This window comes from Barbus barbus (assembly GCF_936440315.1).
Source record: "Barbus barbus genome assembly, chromosome: 47".
Classification (NCBI taxonomy): Eukaryota; Metazoa; Chordata; class Actinopteri; order Cypriniformes; family Cyprinidae; genus Barbus; species Barbus barbus.
The window spans coordinates 23,189,137-23,209,964 of NC_136725.1; the positions used below are offsets into that span (position 1 = coordinate 23,189,137).

The window sequence follows — 20,828 nt, forward strand, 5'->3', positions numbered from 1 at the left end:
AATTTTTAGGCTCAGCTGAGTAACAGCTACACATTTCCACTGAATAAACCGCTTTGGTTTTTTGTAAAGGACTGCAGTCGTGTGAAGTTGGAACAACCTCATGCACTTTAAAACATCTTAATCCGGTCTGAACTTCTTGTTTTAGTGCAGAAAGCCGAACCCGCTGCATTACACTCTTCTGTAGTTCTCACAGAGAAATGCTGTGAACCGAAAGGCCCTTCAGATTCCCGCGGCTTTACTGAGGCTCTTTATTCTGAGGAGAAGCTTTTGGGGGCTGCGATCCAATCCTCACGCGTTCACAGTCGTCTCTGGTGTTTGTTTAATCAGAGCCGTCTCACTCCGATCCCCAAAGAGCTTGACACGCTCAGAGCGCAGGTGGCTGGAGGTTTCTGCTGCTAATCCGCGTGTGAAACTCAAGAACGAGAAACACAAAGACGTTTGGACAGGTTACGCCTCCAAACTCCTGCACACTTTACCATTAAGAACAGAATTAGTTACACTTAAGGTCTCAGTTGTGAACATCTTAGCTTAGCATCTTAGTAAAAATATAGTTGTTCATTATTTGTTCATGCTGGTTAAATCAGTGTTATTTTATTATCATTGAGATATTATTGTAGTTTTTTAGTATTTTGATTTATTTTGATATTTTATTGTTTTTGATTAATATTTTATTTTTCCATTTTCTTTTCATTTAAAACAGTTTTGTCGTGTTTTTTTGTCTTTTTTTCTTTCTTTTTTTTATGTGTCTGTATACTTTTTACAATTAATGTTCATTTCAGTGTTATTTATTTTGGCACAGTAAGTTAAATTAATAAAAAATGAGAAATGTTGTTTTGGCAAATAATTCTAAAATTTGTTTAGTGTAATTTGAAGCACTAAAATTGATGACTGAAAAATAAAACTGTACTAAAACCAAAACTGATATAAAATTTGTTTTTTTTTTAATAAATAATAAATAAACACAAACTGATAAAAATGACAAAAGCACATAACAAAATTACAAAAAATGTAACTAAAATTAAAATGAAAAGTAAAAATATCAAAATAAAAGACAAGTCTATAAAAAACAAACTAAAAAGTAGGCTAATAATACTAAAATAGCTGATCACATGCAGAAACAAAACTTTTGATATGATCAGTTTTTTGCACATGAATCATTCAGTATACATTATTATATAGCATGCATATATTCATCTGATCATCTATTTTATCAGGTAACTTACAAGCCGAGCTCTTTTAGGTAACATTTTAACTCATTTTATTTATTAAGTTAAAAATATTAATGAACATGACCGAATTAACCTGATTACATTAAAAGCACCAATAAATTCATGCAAATTTTTTTAAATTTTTTAATACTATTTTTATTTTAGTACATCACTTTAAACTATGTGAAAATGAGAACTGTCGATTTAGCTCCTAGCTGAAATAAAATAAGTATTAAACATATTTTTTACTATTTTTATTTCACTTAATTGTTGTTTTATTTTAAATAAAAATCTTTACCCTTATGGTTTTAGTTTTAATTTTAGTTTCAGTTAACTGTAATAACCCTGGTTGAAATGAACAACTACTAAAAGCTGTAGAACTCCATTGTTAACTAATAATTAATTATTGATTGATAGTGTTGTTTGCTGTTACTGTTGTTTATGTGGCATGTACAGAGCTGAACACATCTGAAACACTGAGCTGAAACAGGAGCGTCCAGACTTGAAAAACAAGCCGAATCATGTTCTGTCATCATAACACAGATCTCTGAATGTTTTATCCAGCAGAAACACAGTGGAGACAAATTATACTGGCGTTCCTCAGTTCTAGTCTGATCTCTCATTATATTTTGGCTTTTAATTTTTTCTGCTGGTTGGTTCTGCGTTTTATCAGAGCTGCGCGTTTACAGCTTTTGAATTTTAATGAGAGGAAAGCTCCTTAACACTCGTTCTGTAATTTAGCTCATTAAAACATGACTGTAAACAACAGATTTGCCCCACAGATGTTTGGAAGGAGTCTATAAAATGACATCCATGTTTCATCAGGAGTGAAAATGAGATGGAGAATGAATAAAAAACACAAATCCTGTGAGGTTGTTCATCTAAATGTTGATATTTTTGTAAATATTCTTAATAAAATGTCTTTCACAGAATGCCAGAGAACGAGTCTAATTCATTAACAAGGAAACTGTCCAAATTCAGCTATCTGGGCTCGAAGCATCGCTACAGGTTAGTAAACCAGAGGGGTTTTTTTTAAAGAAATTACTACTTTTATTCAACAAAGATGCATTAAATTGATCAAAAGTGACAGAAAAGTCATTTATAATGTTGCAAAAGATTTCTATTTCAAATAAATGCCATTCTTTCAAACTTTCTGTTCACCTGTGAATCCTGAAAAATAAAATGTATCACAGTTTGCTCAAAAATATTGAGCAGCACAACTGTTTTCAGCATTGATAATAACAAATCAGCATATTATTATGATTTATGAAGGATCATGTGACACTGAAGACTGGAGTAACTATTACATTTACATTCAACAATTACATTTTACAATATATTCAAATTGAAAGCATATTTCACATTTTTTACTGTATCAAATAAATGCAGCCTTGGTGAGCAGAAGAGACTTCTGCTCAGAAATAATAAAAAATTTGACTGACCCCAAACTTTTTGAACGGAGGTATAGAAGTCATAAATCTATAACCAGATTAAAATCCAAGACATGAGGTATCGAGAAATGACCTTTAATATGTACAGACAGATATTAGTCACAGACGGTGATATAATGCTGAATGTGTGACTCGTGTTACTGTCATTACATTCTCAGGGTTAGTCATTAAATAAACATAAAACGGCTGCATCACATACATCTAAATGTGGGCCGAACTCAAAAAAAATAAAAGGCCAAATAATTAACAAATTACAAAATTACAGCATCTTAAACTACTGCCTAATAAGCACTAAACTCCAGTTCTTAAAGGAACAGTTCACCAAATGAAAATTAAAGGAATTTCATACAGAATAACATGATTTTCATTTTCTGAGTGAACTGTTCCTTTAACTCTTTCCCCACCGGAGATTTTGGAAAAAGTTGGCAGCCACCCCCAGCATTTTTGATGATTTTGACTAAAATATCATGGCCCCTAGAATATTTTGTTGTATGAATATCTGAACATGCAATACAGCAAAATAAAGAACAGAGACTCTACTTTTAAACAAATAAAGCACTTCAAGCACTGTTTTTTTTATCAACAGTTGAATGTAGGTAAGTTTCATAAAAAAGCAACATTTGCTGATTTTTGCACATTTTTGTCGAATACATCTGGATCATAGATTTCTAGATATTTCTAGATATTTATACTAGAAAACAAGACAAAAAATACTAAGTAAGAGAATAATTTTTTGCAGTGTGACAGGACTTGCATGCTTTTTTTTTTCCACAAGAATACCAACATGTTCACCTTCTCTGGTTTAAGAAGTGGTCTTTTACTTTACTTTAGCTTGCAAATCAAATCCATTCTGGTCGCAGTCTAGAGCCTTGAAAGGGATTCCTTTAATGATGTTTTATAGTGGTGCAGGATGATGTGAATCATTGTCTGTTTCTGCTTCCAGTGGAAAGACTGCGATGCAGATCGGACGAGAGCAGTCTGTGACTCTGCCGCGACCCGACCTACAGGTGATCCGAACCCGCAGCAAGACCTACCCAAAGAGAAGCACACAGCCTGCAGGTGAGCCGCACCTCACGCCCGATGAGGTGTTTCCTGAGACAAACAACCACACAGAACACCCCAGACCGGGGGTTCTCAAAGTCTACATTACAAGGTCCAATTCTGAATTTGCATCAATGTCTAAACAGGCAGTGATGTGTAGTCGATGGGCGGGCCTAAACAGGCAGTGATGTAGAATTGGTGGGCGGGGCTAAACAGGCAGAGATGTAGAATCAGTGGGCGGGGCTAAACAGGCAGAGATGTAGAATTGGTGGGCGGGGCTAAACAGGCAGTAATGTAGAATCAGTGGGCGGGGCTAAACAGGCAGTAATGTAGAATCAGTGGGCGGGCCTAAACAGGCAGTGATGTAGAATTGGTGGGCGGGGCTAAACAGGCAGTAATGTAGAATCAGTGGGCGGGGCTAAACAGGCAGTGATGTAGAATCAGTGGGCGGGGCTAAACAGGCAGAGATGTAGAAGTAGGCGTTGATATTCTGCAGAGGAGGTGCTTATCCACACTATTACATCATAGAGTAGAACATTCCACAAGCTGTGGTTTTGGCAAACTATCTTCAATAGCAGCTGTTTTTAGACTAATGAGAACGTTTTGAGTTCTATAACTTACAGGACGTTTTAATAGTACAATGACCTCTTATATGTCAAAAGATCAAGGGAATTTTGGTTTCTCAGTTCACGTGACATGAGGCTCAGGCGTGCGATTGAGATGAACGCTGTTGTTCTTGGGCTGAGGCAGGAATGTGTGGGTCACCTCTATTGTTCTGCCCAACACTCGCACACTTAAACAATAGAGCAGAGACTGGAGAGGGCTCAGGTGGAGGATGCAGATGGACGCAGGAAGTGTTCTGCTGAACTGCATGGACACTAACATCAGACTGATGTTTTTGGCCACAGAAGCACTCATGTTTGGGAATTATGTGCTTTAGGGCGGAGCAACGGAGGACAGATGGTCTCCAAGACGGAGAACGCGAGTGAAGGCCTCAAAAGCACTGCACTTACACCGGTCAAGAGGTAATCAACACTCTCATTAAGCGTTATGTGATCACAGTATTTTATCGCTCTAAAGTCACTTTTTCACTGCAAACAGTGATTTTATTCTTGAGATCATTCAGTGAGATCATCAAATGGAGACTGTACTGAATCTCCTGCATCCCAATGATTTCATATAGATCTCCTCCAGTTCAAGAAGATCTCAATATGAGCTCAGACATTTCTCATCATTCTCCCAGAATCAAATAATCTGAGCTGCTTTGCATATTCATTTTATAGACTGTATGTCAACTATTGACTGATTTGGGTCTATTTTAAGTTCTCTTAAGGAATTTCAGGAGAAACACGTGAGACAAAGTTGATACATCAATGAAACAATTGAGAACGTCAATCAATGTCTTGAACTTGAACTTTCTTCCTCTGTATTTTTATCTTGTTTTCTAGCACATTCCTAATATACATTTGCTTGAGAACATAAACTTCGGATTCTGAAAAATGCATCAAACGTTGGTCAGTTTATGCTTAAAATTAAAAGACAAATTTGCCACTGGAAACAGGAAAATGAACTATAAATTCAAAGGGAAAAGGGAGTATTTTACTTCATTTACAGATATTTTCTCTTGTCTTAAGCATAAACTCACTTAATTTTGATCATGTTTTTTCAGAAAAAAAGCCTTAATATCTCAAGTCATTTTGATTCTTAAGTAAATGCATCATGCTTTATGAATGTGTATATATTTGTATTGAAAAACTAGACAAAAATACTCCCTTTTTTTTTTTTTTTTTTTTTTTGCAGTGGGTCTAAAGATTCTTAAATGAAGATTAATTTACTCGAGAAGCAAAATGACTTAAAAATATTGACAGGAAATAAGTGAGTTTAAACTTAAAACAAACAAATAAAATAAAACCTGTCTGCCAACGAGGTCAGACCCCATTTACAGATATTTTCTCTTAAACAAAAACTCATTTATTTTTGATAATGTTGTTTAGAAAACAAGACTTCGTGTCTGAAGTCAATTTGATTCTTAAATTAAAAAGTAAATTTATCATGATAAATGGATGGTTTGATATTTGGACTAAAAACAAGACAAAGGAAGAACAATTCCCAAACAGTCTTAAATCCAGATACATTTACTTGAGAAGCAAAAAGGACTAAAGATGTTAAGTCCTGTTTTCTTGATCATAATTAAGTGAGTTTAAGCTTTACAAAAAAAAGAAAAAGACAACCACGAATAGGGAAAGAACATTAAACTGAATTCACAGGGAAAACCAAATTATTGTCCTAAACTCATTTTATTTTGATGCATTTTTCAGAAAACAAGTCTTAATGTATCTTGATTTAAAAATGTTTAGATATTTGTGCTGGAAAACAAGAGAAGAGGAAGAAAGTCATTTGCTGTTTAAGACGCTTGATGAAGATCTCAATTGTTTCATTGATGTTTTGTTTCGACTTTGTCCCAGATGTTTCTTCTAAAATTCCTCCAGAGAACTAAAAATAGACCCAAATGAGCCAATAGCTGATATACGGACAGTGAATGTGCAAAACAGCTCAGCTCTTTGGATTCTGGGAGAATGTGATGAGAAATGTCTGAGCTCATATTGAGATCTGAAACTGGAGGAGATCCATGTGAGGTCACTGGGGTCTTGTTCTAAGAAGCAGGAGATACAGCGCAGTCTCCATTTGCTCTTCAGGTAATCTAGGAGAAAAAACTGAGATGTGATTTTAGAGTGTCAAGCTTTTACAGACTATCACAAATGAAACCACTACTGTTTCATTGTATTTCCCCAAAGTCCCAAAGCAAAGACAGACGGCACTTCAGAGCTGCAGAACAAGCCCAGTGCACCATGGGAGGAAGACGCCCCACAAAGGTACAGAACTGAGAGTTCAAAAATGAATAACAATGAACGACACATACAGTGTATCCTATATTTACCATGGTACTGTTGGATTATTTTATTATTTGTGTACTATTATAGTATTTATTAATACTTAGTATTTTGTTTTTCAATGTTTTCCTTTTTTTATATATATATATATTTCTATATTGCTTTAAAATTAATACTCAACTTCAACTTATTTTATTTCAGTTGTATTTATTAACATTTTGAATTAAACTAGCTTCTTTTCTGTATTTTAGTTGTAGTCATTTTTTTATATTTTTATAGCTTTAATTTTGGTACTTCATCTTAAAGATATTTTTATTTAATTTACCTGTATTTATTAATATTTTGAATTAGCTTTATTTACTTATTTTCAGTTTTCATTTGTAATTTTACTTTAACTTTTAATAATTTTGTTGTGTGCTTTATTCATTTTTATTAGCTTTTGTTTTTAAATTTCTAGCTTAACTTAAACGTGTTTTATTTAATTTATTTGTATTTATTTATATATATATATCAGCTTTTACCTTTATATTTTCAGTTTTATGTTAGTAATTTTGTGCTTTAGTTGTTTTTATTAGTTTTTATATGTAATTCTGTATGGATTTAATTGTAATACCTTAAACTTGTTTTATTTTATTTAGTTGTTTAAAATAAGTTGTATTTAGCTTTCGTTTTAATTTTAAGATTGTTGTAGTAATGTTGTGCTTTAATAATTTTTAATAGGTTGTTTTATATGTATTTCTGTATAGCTTTAATTTTAGTACTCCAACTTAAGGGTATTTTATTAAACTTATTTTATTTAGCTGCTAAGGCAACATTTCCGAGTTCATTAAACTAGTATTTTTGTTTTATGTTAACAGTATTTCAGGTACCAAAACCGATTTTTTTAGTAGTTTCACTTTTAGTTGACAATATTAGCACTGATTCATATTCATGCACTGTGGTATTTTATTATGGTATTCCATACTGAAGCCGTTGTAGTTTTTGTATCTGTATTGTTTGTGCATTCTTGTCCTCTCTAAGCTGTCCCGTCATTGTTTTTCCTCAGTGGTCTGTACAACTCGGCCAGTGAGCGGAACAAATCTCCCAAATTCCCCAAAGCTCACCGACGTTCACCCTCAGGAGGCAGCGAGAACGAGACGTCTCACTCGGCCCGCCACAGGTGTGCACCATTGTGTTCGCATGCATCCCGGTTCTGCATTCAGACTCATTTATGTCCTTGAGTGTTAATGCATTTGAAGAAGTGCATGAGAGTCTTTGAACATCAGTGCTGAATCTCAATCCAGATGCATTTGCTCCCTCTAGTGGAAATAAACTGGAACAAATGTTACTCCTTTTTTGTAGTAAGAAGCCAAACAGTCTGTGTCTGTGTGTGTGTGTGTGTGTGTCTGTGTGTGTGTGTGTGTGTGTGTGTGTGTGTGTGTGTGTGTGTCTGTGTGTGTGTCTGTGTGTGTGTGTCTGTGTGTGTGTGTGTGTGTGTCTGTGTGTGTGTCTGTGTGTGTGTGTGTGTGTGTGTGTGTGTGTCTGTGTGTGTGTCTGTGTCTGTGTGTGTGTGTGTGTGTGTGTGTGTGTGTGTGTGTGTGTGTGTGTGTGTGTGTCTGTGTGTGTGTCTGTGTGTGTGTGTGTCTGTGTGTGTGTGTGTGTGTGTGTGTGTGTGTCTGTGTGTGTGTGTGTGTGTGTGTCTGTGTGTGTCTGTGTGTGTGTGTGTCTGTGTGTGTGTGTGTGTGTGTGTGTGTGTGTGTGTGTGTGTGTGTGTGTGTGTCTGTGTGTGTGTGTGTGTGTGTGTGTGTCTGTGTGTGTCTGTGTGTGTGTGTGTCTGTGTGTGTGTGTGTGTGTGTGTGTGTGTGTGTGTGTGTGTGTGTGTGTGTGTGTGTGTGTGTGTCTGTGTGTGTGTCTGTGTGTGTGTGTGTCTGTGTGTGTGTGTGTCTGTGTGTGTGTCTGTGTGTGTGTGTCTGTGTGTGTCTGTGTGTGTCTGTGTGTGTGTGTGTGTGTGTCTGTGTGTGTGTGTGTGTGTGTGTGTGTGTGTGTGTGTGTGTGTCTGTGTGTGTGTCTGTGTGTGTGTGTGTCTGTGTGTGTGTGTGTCTGTGTGTGTGTGTGTGTGTGTGTGTGTGTCTGTGTGTGTGTCTGTGTGTGTGTGTCTGTGTGTGTGTGTGTGTGTGTGTGTGTGTGTGTGTCTGTGTGTGTGTGTGTGTGTGTGTGTGTGTGTGTCTGTGTGTGTGTGTGTGTGTGTGTGTGTGTCTGTGTGTGTGTCTGTGTGTGTGTGTGTGTGTGTGTGTGTGTGTGTGTGTGTGTGTCTGTGTGTGTGTGTGTGTGTGTGTGTGTGTCTGTGTCTGTGTCTGTGTGTGTGTGTGTGTGTGTGTGTCTGTGTGTGTGTGTGTGTGTGTGTGTGTGTGTGTGTGTGTGTCTGTGTCTGTGTCTGTGTGTGTGTGTGTGTGTGTGTGTCTGTGTGTGTGTGTGTGTGTGTGTGTCTATATATAAATATATATATATTTATATTTATTGGCTTGAATAAAGTAAATTAGAAATTTTAGATGAAAAACTTATACTTAATACAGTTATTTTCCCATTGTTTTAATTTTTTATGTGCTATAGTCATTTTCAATAGTTGTTATTTTATGTTTCTATATAGCTTTAATTTTAGTACTTCAACTTAAACGTATTTCATTTAGTTGCATTCATTGATATTTTGAATTGGCTTTTATTTTTATATTTTCAGTTTTCTTTTTAATTTTAATTAAGGCAACATTTCTAATTTTTGTTTAGTTTAAGTTAAAGCACTAAAATTGCTAACCGGAAATAAATTAATAAAAATAAAATAAAAATACAACTGAAATGAAAATAGATCAAATAGAAACCTAATAGTAATATTTAAAATAAACAAAAAAACACATAAAAGCACATATTTTATGAGCATTAAATTACTAAATATTTAACTAAAATTTAAATTGATATTTAAAAAAAAAAAAGAATTCTAAAATATTCATAAAAACTATAATAATTTATAAATAATACTAAAATAACACTGGCTGCATTAGAATGAATATTTCTTGATTTATTGTAAATTGAGAACGCAGTACATTTGAATATCAAATAATGTTTAAAATAAATAAAAAAGCACAACAAAATTACTAACCTAAATTAAAATGAAAGCCTAAAGTATGAAAATAAACGCTCAGTTCAGAATTTTAATAAGAAATTATAGTATTATATAAATTAAAAAAAAAAAACATTGCTTGCATCTTACTGAACATTTTTTAAATGTACTTTAGTCTACATTAGTCTACAATACATGGATTATTTAGTTATATTTTCCAGCAGAAGTCTCATTGTCTGGCAGTAAAGCAGGTGAAACTCTAGCTATGAGTTCTTGCCTCTGGGCATCAATAAGACTTGAATCCTGCCGCAGGCGAGGAACTGATGAAAGAATGCTTGAGAATAAATAAATACTGATAAATCTTCACAGCAGCGCAGACAATTGTGTCTGTCTGTCAGAGATGATGAAACCGTCCTTCATTGTGTTTTGTCTCAACAGGAGAGGTCAAACCACTGACGACCCACAGGCCAACAAGCAGTACAGGAGGAGGTTTGCTTTTATTCATTCACTCCTTTTGATCTCAACAGCTTCACAATTAATATAATATAACAGAAAGGAAACAATCAGTGTTTGGTGTCGTGCATGTCTTTGTCTTTCTAATTTATGCTTTTCAAAGCAACTCTGTTTCTTTGAGCTTGTCGCTGGCTTGTTTTAAATAGAACCAGACATATTTTTTGCGACAAAATTTGGAGTGTGTTAAAGAAATGGTTCACTCCAAAATGAACATTTGCTGAATATTTATTCATTCTTAGGCCATCCAAGCAGATGTAGATGAGTTTGTTTCTTCATCAGATTTGGAGAAATGTGTCATTGCATCACTTGCTCAGCAATGGATCCTCTGCAGTGAATGGGTGCCGTCAGAATAAAAGTCCAAACAGCTGACAAAAACATCACAATTATCCACACCACTCCAGTCCATCAATTAACATCTTGAGAAGATAAAAGCTGAAGCATATCCATCTTTAAGTTGTTTTAACTTCAACCCATTGCTTCTGGATAATGACGCTTCCTCCAGGGAAAAAGTGGTCTGAATCAGGAGAGAAATCTGCACAGATCAAGCACCATTTACAAGTCCATAACAGCTCTAAACAAATATGTGGCTGGATTTTGTTGTGAGAGAGAACAGGAGATGGACTTTTTCACTGGAGGAAGCGTTATTATGGATTATGGTCTTGTATTTTGGCCAGAAGTGATGGTTTGAAGTTAAAATGTTGGATTAGAAATTAAATTGATGGATTTGTTTCTTATAAACACACAGCTTTTGTCTTCTCAAGATGTTAATTGATGGACTGGAGTGGTGTGGATTACTTGGGGATTATTGTGATGTTTTTATCAGCTGTTTGGACTCTCATTCTGACGGCACCCATTCACTGCAGAGGATCCATTGGTAAGCAAGTGATCGAATGCTACATTTCTCCAAATCTGATGAAGAAACAACCTCATCCTTTTTTAGATAGCCTGAGGGCGAATAAATGTTTAGCAAATGCTTATTTTTGGATGAACTTATCTCACTTGTCTCACTCTTTTTGGGAACTGAAAGCACAATTAAATTAGCTAAAATATTAAATAAATGAACATGCATGTAGATGGGGATTTTTTTTTCCATGAAAAAAATTTTTTTTTTTTTTTTTGGTAGGGAAGGTGGATGGAACATAGATGCAATTTCTTGTAAATTGCAGGATGTGATTTTTATTCATATTTATTTTGTTTTTGTAAAACTGATCTTGATAAACTTTCTAGAACTGTTCAAGAATGTGTGTCCCTCTTCCATTCTGCCCTGTCACCTTTAACCCCTGTGATTGGCCCCTTTAGGTCACGTTCCCGTGGAAACACCAGCAGCGGCAGCGAATCCGAGAATTCTAACAGGGAACATCGTAAAAAAAGAAATCGGTGGGTGATTGAGCTGTCAGGACAATATAAGCGCACAGGCCTCCTGAAATATATGGACAGTAATGGTCTTAAAAACAATTGTTGCAGGAAATTGTGAAAATCTTTGAGAAAAGCCGGAAATCTTTGCAAGAAAGCAGAAAATTTGAGAATCATAATATAAATGCATTCACATCTCTATAACCTGCAGGTCCCGAGGCCAGGAGAACGAGATGGTTGACTCTGGTCCGCAGTGGGAGGTTGTGCTACGCAGACAGAAGGAAAAAACAGCCAATGATCCCAACCATCGGCGCTCACGACACCGCTCACGATCGTAAGCATCTGAAACTATTAACCCTGTAAAGCCTGACATATGAAATCATAGTTAAAAAAAATTATTTTTAAAATGAACATATTTGATACATCAGGCTTTTATAGCTCATAAATTTATGGCTCGTGAGAATATAGAAAAAAAACAGCTCAATTTTATTCAGAGTCCCAAATTGAGCAAAAATATGCAATATGGTGCAGATGCTGATATCTACATAGACAAAAAGAGATGAAATTCTGTTGCTTGTAATGCAAATCAATGAGATCTTTTTAACAGTATAATAGATTCTGACATCAAATGATCTAAATATCAGTCATCAATCTGTATCTCCAATAATATGTCTTAGTAAAATGAAATTGAAATGATGCAAACGTATAATCCAATGCAATCCAATGCTGATCGAGAGATGAAGAAATAAACGCTCCTCAGAAGATGTGAGATGTTTTGGAGGCTTGGGAAGATCATTCCTCCACTGAGGAACAGTGAAAGTAAAGCTTCTGGAAACAAACGTTCCTCAAAAGATCCTGATGATCAGATTTGAGACGCACTGATTTTTCTAAAAAAAGATTGGTGGAGAATCAAGTAAAGCTGAGCTGCTTCAGTCCAGTGAGTGTTCATCTGGAAATATTACTATAGTTATTCTGACGTTTACTTGATAAAAATCAGTCTGGATTTGACAGCAAAAAGACACGTGAAGCACCAGCTGAAGCTGGACGTTTGTACAATTACACTAAAAGAGAGTGTTTAGTGGATAAAAACTCTAAACTATCAATCAGAGACAGAAGACATAGAGTAGATTGCTTGTGGCAGCAAAGTTTTGATCATGTTGATCATTTAGAGGCCCATAAAATATGATACGGTAGCTTTAAATCGTAAAAAAAAATCTAAATGACCCTACCCTCTTGTGCTAGTCTTTGAACTATTTTTCTTCTTGTTTATCACAGACGAAGTCCTGACGTCCAAGCTAAAGAGCAGCTCTGGAAGCACATCAAGTGAGTTTACCGTCACTCTCATCACTGATCAGACTCGATCTCTAAAAAGCAGAAGACAGACGGTGATGATCATGTTATGTTTATGTGCAGGAAGGACCTGGTCGATCCTTCAGGTCTCTCTGAGGAGCAACTAAAGGAGATTCCGTACAAGAAAGTGGAGTAAGTCAAATAAACCTATCCTTCTATAAAACAGGACAATCGATAATTCCACAAATAGGGTCAACATTGGTATCCCATAAAAAAGGAAATCCCCAAATGTATACGCTTAATGAAAGTGTGCCTCTGTCAGTGTTAAAACTCCCAGACAATTAGTGTCCATAGAAAACATGCATTATTCAGATCAGTGAATCTGTAAAACCATCCCTGATGAGCTGTATGTAAATCTGATGTTTTGGAATATTAGTCTGCTAAACGCTGAGTTTGCAGTAACACAGAAAAGAAGCTTTTAAAGGGATAGCTCACCCAAAAATGAAAATTCTGTCATTGATTACTTACCTTCATGTTGTACCAAACTTGTAAGACCTTTGTTCATCTTCGGAACACAAATTAAGATATTCTTGATGAAAAAACCCTCCCATAGACAGCAAGGGTCCTAACACGATCGAGGCTCAGAAACGTAGCAAGGACATCGTTAAACTAATCCATGTGACATCAGTGGTTCAACCGTAATTTTACGTAATTAAACTGTCCCTCTAAGGACTGGCACCGAAGTGCAAACAACTGCATGTATCTGGTTTCAGAACACAAGGTGACCCGATCAAGATCCGCCATTCACATTCTCCCAGGAGCTTCCGGCAGTATCGACGCTCCCACTGTTCAGATGGCGAGCGGTCTGTGCTCTCTGAGGTCAAGTAAGTCCATTCTGAGCGGTCAAGAGGATGTTTTGTATCACACTCGTTGGTCTCAGGTCAGATTCATTTTTATTTTCTTTCCACTCGCGTCTGTAGCTCTCGGACTGATCTGGTGCCTCCTCTCCCGGTTACCCGCACCGCAGACGTTCCTGGTTCCAGTTCGACCCCTGCACAGGTCAGTCACACACCTTGCCTTCCTAATTATTTAAAGGAATTTGCTTAACTTTTACTCACCCTCAGGCCATACAGGATGTAGATGAGTTTGTGTCTTCATCAGATTTGGAGAAATGCAGCATTGCATCACTTGCTCACCAATGGATCCTGAATGGGTGCCGTCAGAATGAGAGTCCAAACAGCTGATAAAAACATCACAATAATCCGCAAGTAATCCACACCACTCCAGTCCATCAGTTAACATCTCATGAAGCCAAAAGCTGTGAGTTTGTCGATTTTAACTTCAAACCGTTGTTAAAATAAATCCATAATCCATAATAACGCTTTTTCCAGTTTATAAAGTGGTCTGGTCTGAATCAGGAGAGAAATCTGCACAGATCAAGCACCGTTTACAAACCGAAACAGCTCTAAACAAATATGTGGCTGGATTTTGATGTGAGAGACAACAGGAGATGGACTTTTTTTTACAGGAGGAAGCATTATTATGGATTATGGATTTGTATTTTGGCAAGAAGTGATGGTTTGAATTTAAAATGCTAGATTAGAAGTTACATTGATTACATTGTTGTTGTTTTTTTCTTACACAAACGCAGCTTTTGGCTTCATAAGATGTTAACTGATGTACTGGAGTGGTGTGGATTATTGTGATGTTTTATCAGCTCATTCTGACGGCACCCATTCACTGCAGAGTAAAGTGAACAAGTGATGTAAAACTACATTTCTCCAAATCTGATGAAGAAACAAACTCGTCTACATCTTGGATGGTCTGATGGTGAGTAAATGTTCATCAAATATTCATTTTGGGATTAACTATTCCTTTAAGTGGTGAACAGTTTCATTGTTTTTTTCAATGTTAACCTTTAGAACGAGAGTCAGAGATTCATCTGATTTCAAACTTGGTTATTTAGTCAATGTCTGATGTTTCTCACTCTATTGTGTGTGCCTATTTTTGTTGCTTTCAGAAGAAGAAAGGCTCCAAAGACACTCTCTCAGAGAGCTCCGAGCAGGACACAAAAAGCACCGCCAAGGTGGTGAAGACCGTACACACATCTCGAGTGAAAACAGAGACGTGACCGCTTTCACAGTCAACGTGTCAAGGACGAACGGCAGGGTTGCCAGTGAAATGAGAAGTCAAGCTCTAGTGGAGCCTGTATGAAAACACTGAAGTTATCCAGATACACGGATACCCTCAATAAAAATTACAGCTCCTTTCTTCATAGTTCATGCCATAAATGAGAGAAAAATGCATTTCTTCATCAGTCTAGGATTACCTGTGTCCTGGTTTGGCCGGTGTATCACACAAGCACACCGCAAAATTAGAAATTAGATTCATTTCCTACTGACAATCATATGAAGGATGGTGGACTGTCGGTGGTGTTAAGTCTGATATCGCAAACATCTCAAACTCTTTCGAACACATTTTCTACAGTATTAAACGTCTGTGAGCTCAAGCACCATGTGGGAATGATGGTAAACAGTGCTTCGTATTATTATTATTATTGTTCATTGTGTCCTCAGATTTTAGAGTCAGCTCTGCTGTAGGAAATGTTGCTGCTGTATTTCTATTTTTGTTTTTGCACAATAATGTAGACTCTTGTTTCAAAATCACTGTAGCTAAACTGGAATTTTAACAACTTCCCGTCAATAAATACATTATAATACATTCATTCTGGGTTATCTGGTGTCTTTAAAAAAGCAAAGTGGTCTGGTTTAAATTAATTCAATAGTTTTGTGTATTAGGATGTTATCCTGTGAAATGACACATTGCAGCCAGTAGAGGGATGCAAACAGCTTGCTTATTTTCATTCTGAAGTCAGTGAAAGTGTAAAAAAATTGATTTATAGTCAGCTGACAGGAGCAGACTTCAGTGTTAGATCTTTTAGTGAAAGAATGTTTTTATTAATAAAATAAGATTTTTGTCATTATTTTTATTGCGTGGTAAAAATGTTATAATTGCGATAAGGTGCTTGAAGCTCTTAGAATGTTTAAATTAAGGTTAATTTCACATTAGCTCTGTTACTATAGTGGGTATTTTAGCTATCTATTCAGTTTACAAAGCTACTTATTGCATACAGAAAATTTAAACAACGTTTTTAATCAAAAACGTTCGTCAGCGCGCTAAAATACGTTTGGATCGCACTCACGTGGCAACAGTTGGCCGCTCGCGCGCTTTTTGTGAGGATCAGTTTGAGATGGTAGGTCAGCAAAACTAATATTTATTCGGCACTTTATTACAGATTTCACCGTTATGTCACACAGTGTTTCGTTGGATAAGTTATTAATATCCTATGTCTAGCCGACGTTTGTCAAACTGGGAAAAGGCATTTTGGGTTGCTTGAGATTGCGCAAGTTGCAGCTTACGGTGTAAAGACTTTAGAAATTACATCTGAAATGTTTGACCTCTTAAAACAACGCATATTTCGGAAACTGAATTAATTTTGTTAGCAGGTGTATATGGGCATCTGCAAATTCTTTGAACATTAATGGGGACTGAGCCAAATCACAATTCCTCCTTTCACGTGTTCCTTTAGAAAATGTCAATCGAATTTACACTTGGCCTTTGCAAAAATGAGCTTAGTGTACAACACTCTGCATGTTCCAACACTGTGAGACGTGAAATAATGGATTATAAATAATAGAGCTCTTGATAGCAGATTATAAATATTTAAAGAAAATGTGAGTGGTGCATTGTGCAACTCGACGCCTCAAGCTAAGGGTTATTTGTGGTTGTTAGGGGGTTTCTGGAGTGTTTGTTTAGTCGTGGCCTAATGGTTAGAGAGTCGGACTTGTAATCCAAAGGTTGCGGGTTCGAGTCCCCGGCCGGCAGGGATTGTAGGTGGGGGGAGTGAATGTCCAGCGCTCTCTCCACCCTCAATACCACGACTGAGGTGCCCTTGAGCAAGGCACCGAACCCCCAACTGCTCCCCGGGCGCCGCAGCATAAATGCTGCCCACTGCTCCGGGTGTGTGTTCACGGTGTGTGTGTGTGTGTTCACTGCTGTGTGTGTGCACTTTGGATGGAATAAATGCAGAGCACGAATTCTGAGTATGGGTCACGTATGTCACGTCACTTTCACTTAAGTGAAGTGGGGTTGCCAAGTTGATTCTGTAGCGTATTTGGGCTACTTTTACACTGTTGTCGCGGTGTTTATAGTCAACGGGTTAAAGCGATCTCTTCCCCACCGGAACGCAGATGGGAAAACAGCGGAAAAAACGCGATTGGACTAGTATTGAATATAAATTGGGTTGGTTTTGTTTCACAGACCTGGCAACACAGGTCTGTCTGTTGGTCGGTGTGACGTATTTGCGTGAAACAAATTCCATAAAAATAAATATTCTGGCAAAAATGTATTTTAAATATAGGCCTATATGCTAAATATATCTGAATTTAATGAAATAGGCTGTTTTGAAATTGGAAATATATTTAGTTTCAACCTTAATACCAAAAACAGTAGTCTACATTTATGTTCATATCAGTAGGCCTATAGTATATATCGCCATGTTCCAACACAGTGAGACATGAAATGATGGCCATATATATACCATATGTGTGTGTGTGTGTGTGGACAGCAAAATATTTAAAGGGCTTTTTATATATTTTGAAAATATATTATTTTTGCCATATGACTTTGTGCTGATTCTAGACTTCTGGGGGCCCTAAACAAGACTTTGTCGGGCCCCAAAATGCTCCCCAACCCCTTAAAGTAGAGCAGTTTCACTGTCAACAAACAGGAGTTTAAAAAAAAAATCAGTAATACAAAAAAGGAAGAAAATGACAAACAATAGGGCAAATGCAACAGAAAAAAAATATACAAATAAACTAAACAATTTAGTCTGTAATAGCCTACTATACAGAAATTGATTAAAGTAATCAAATAATAAAGCACTACACAGACTTCACCATATAAATTAAACATAAATTGATTCATAACAAAGTTATCAGAGAAGAGCAGTGAATAATTCTCTCCTTTTCTTTTGTTTGATTAACAGACGATGACAGACAGCAGCAGGTTGATACAGTAGGCTGTCACGGAATGCACAGATCTAATACTGACTAGCATTCGATTACTTTTCAAACCGTTCATGTTCACTAAAAACATAACTGACTGTGTTTAGTGAAAACTCACCAAGACAGACATTTTGACATATACAAAGAGCAAAGTAGCCTATATCTGTCTGTGTTTCACTCCGTCTCGAATCGCACACACGTGAAGTGCTTGGAGAACGGTGCCGCTTTGCACTTGTTTTTTAGTATCGAGCAAGAACGGCATGGAGACTGTATACGACAGTCACATTACATGATTTGGATGATATGTAGAAATGGCGACAGAGCACCGCATTAAAGGAAAAGAACATTCATGTTTTCACAACCGCTGGCCGCGTTTCAGGCATGTATTTCCACCGTGTGAAGGTAAGTTCGTACAAATGTATGAATGAACCACACGTTTTAAAATCTTCCCGGCCTGCTTTGAACATGAATTCACTTTGAACATTACCATGCACATGATCACTTTTGTTAACACTACAATAAGTAGGCCTAAATCCATTTCACCAGTCAATTACTCTTTTACAGTGATGATGTAGAGCTACCATCATCAAGTTCAAAGATTCTAAAGATGACTTGTTTCTCTGGTGCACGAGGTCTTTTGGAATGACTGGATTTCACCCACGAAATTTCACAGAGCAACAGTAAATATGACCGCAGCTTGCAGGTTAAGCATCACATCACTAAGAATAACTGAGCAAAGGTAATACTTATGCTTGACTTGGCAAACACCACTCATTAATTCCCCTAATATAAAGCTAAGAGGGTAGCAGACTGTAAATCAAATATATTTATCATCACAGATTTCAGTTTGATTCAAGCATTGAGACAGGCTGTGCAAACAGCAGTTTGATGCTCTTCAAATGTATCAGGAGCATGTTTGGTCTGGTAAAGTGAACATGGGTGATGTTTCCCCAAGATATAGGTGAAGGTGTGTCTTTTTAAGTGCTGTTGTGTCAGGTGTGATCCGCTTCCATTCCTTCACCTTCCACTGAGCTTCTGCTGGTCTCGCTGGGCGACTCCATCTGACTTCACAGCTCAGCTGCAACAGATTTGTGTGAGTTGTGGCAAGCGGCCAGAACAGCGTGCCAGATGCACTCACTAACCTCTTTTGAGGGATTTTAGGACAAAGAGACAAAGAAAGCCAATATACAATCACTTTGTGTTTGTGACTGTTTCCACAACAGATCCTGCTCATTTCATAGAAAGCAAAGCCATTATTTTGCAGGGTTCGGGTTATGATAATGACTAACAGAAATTTAGTTTCTGGAAATCCTTTTTTTTTTTTTTCATGCTTAGTCACCCAAATGTATTTAATTTTGTTAGACAGATGCAAAATATCCAACCAGGCAGCATATGTTTTAAAGCACAAAATCACAAGCACACATTTCATTTGGATTTGTGTTGGTGCTTGCCAGGGCTTTGACTGATGCTCTGAATTGTTTTTAGGGTGGTTTCTTAACATCACCTGGTTTATCATCTACTGCCTAATGCAATGGCATTATTAAGTGTCCAAATGCATTTTGACTGTACACTATCCTGGAGGTTTTTCTGATTAGAGCCCAACAGAAAACCAGAGCTGCAGCTGTCCAGAGGAGCAATGACAGTCATCTGTAATAATTGGATAACAGTCCTGTTTGCAGGGAAGGACAGTATCCTGTTTACATGAAGCCCATTGCACAAGGCTGTTGTCCTGCAGCGCTCAGAAAACAGGAAATTTTATAGGGCGCTACTCTCAGATAATCTTGTTTGCATTCCCAAACAAATTCATTGAGTAAAATATTGCTGCAGAACACAAAGAGAAACTTCAGTGCCAATTATAGTGAAGTTCCTGCAGCCTATAGGATGCTAAAATGATTACATGAACCCTAACAATAATTGCAGCAAATATTAGTGTATTTGGACATTTAAACTGTATGCATTTCATTTCATTAGATAAAATCTACTGTTTTCCACTTGTTTTCATATTTTGTTGTCTAATGCAAGTCAAGTCGAATGACACAGACTCACACATTAAAGTAACAAATGGCTACGCTGCAATTTTTTATCACACAATTTGGACTTTTGTTCTCGCAATTCTGAGTTTATATCTCATAATTCAGTTTTTTGTTGCTACTACAAAATAAAACCAAAAAGGTAATTGTGACTTTTTTTGCAATTGAGTTTATACCTTGCGATTCTGACTTTTTTCTTAAAATGCAAGTTTATATCGTAGAATTGCGAGACAAAGGACAGAATTGCGAGAAATGTCAAATGTGTGTAATAATTTTTTTTTTTTTTATATTTCATGTTGGAAACAGGCTTCCATAGATAATGTAACATTTTTGCAAACAATCACAAAACCAGGATATATATAATAAGTAAGGTTTTTAATGTTTTCTTTTTAAAGGAATTTCTCATGCTCATCAAGTATTATCACAATAAAAATAACAGTTTTCTATTTTAATATACTTTAAAGTATAATTCATTCCTGTGATGAATTTTTAGCATCATTGCTCCAGTTTGCAGTGTCACGTGATCCTTCAGAAATCATTTTAATATGCGGATTTATTACCAATATTGGAAACGTTTTTTGCTGCTTAATAATTGTTTGGGAACCTGTGGTGTTTTTTTCAGGAGTCTTTGATGAATGAATAGTTAAAAAGATGCAGACATGGCAATAAAAACAATAATTACTACTAACAATAGAAGTCTTTTCTATCACTTTTTATCAATTTAACAAGTCCTTGCTAAATAAAAGTATTAATTTCTTTAAAAAAACAAATTACTGACCCCAAACTTTTGAACAACAGTGTATATTATTAGAAAATATTTCTATTTTAAATAAATGCTGGGGGGTTTTTTTCTTCGCTTTTTATTCATCAAAGAATCCTGAAAAAGCATCACAG

At 36.4% G+C, this 20,828-nt stretch overlaps 2 protein-coding genes across 2 annotated transcripts in view; both read left to right on the forward strand.

Moving 5' to 3' along the window:
* epb41l4a (erythrocyte membrane protein band 4.1 like 4A) overlaps positions 1 to 15,564 on the forward strand; it is a 54,499-nt gene extending 38,935 nt beyond the window's left edge. The window contains exons 11-23 of the mRNA XM_079410708.1: positions 2,139 to 2,216; positions 3,603 to 3,718; positions 4,641 to 4,725; positions 6,496 to 6,573; positions 7,637 to 7,750; positions 10,121 to 10,171; positions 11,495 to 11,572; positions 11,760 to 11,882; positions 12,824 to 12,871; positions 12,962 to 13,030; positions 13,612 to 13,722; positions 13,819 to 13,897; positions 14,859 to 15,564. Coding sequence (XP_079266834.1) covers positions 2,139 to 2,216; positions 3,603 to 3,718; positions 4,641 to 4,725; positions 6,496 to 6,573; positions 7,637 to 7,750; positions 10,121 to 10,171; positions 11,495 to 11,572; positions 11,760 to 11,882; positions 12,824 to 12,871; positions 12,962 to 13,030; positions 13,612 to 13,722; positions 13,819 to 13,897; positions 14,859 to 14,969 — 1,141 coding nt within the window. The 3' untranslated portion in view covers positions 14,970 to 15,564. The remainder of the gene's footprint in view (positions 1 to 2,138; positions 2,217 to 3,602; positions 3,719 to 4,640; positions 4,726 to 6,495; positions 6,574 to 7,636; positions 7,751 to 10,120; positions 10,172 to 11,494; positions 11,573 to 11,759; positions 11,883 to 12,823; positions 12,872 to 12,961; positions 13,031 to 13,611; positions 13,723 to 13,818; positions 13,898 to 14,858) is intronic.
* LOC306865755 (serine/arginine-rich splicing factor 9-like) overlaps positions 1 to 20,828 on the forward strand; it is a 343,328-nt gene that overhangs the window by 294,936 nt on the left and 27,564 nt on the right. The window lies entirely within an intron of this gene.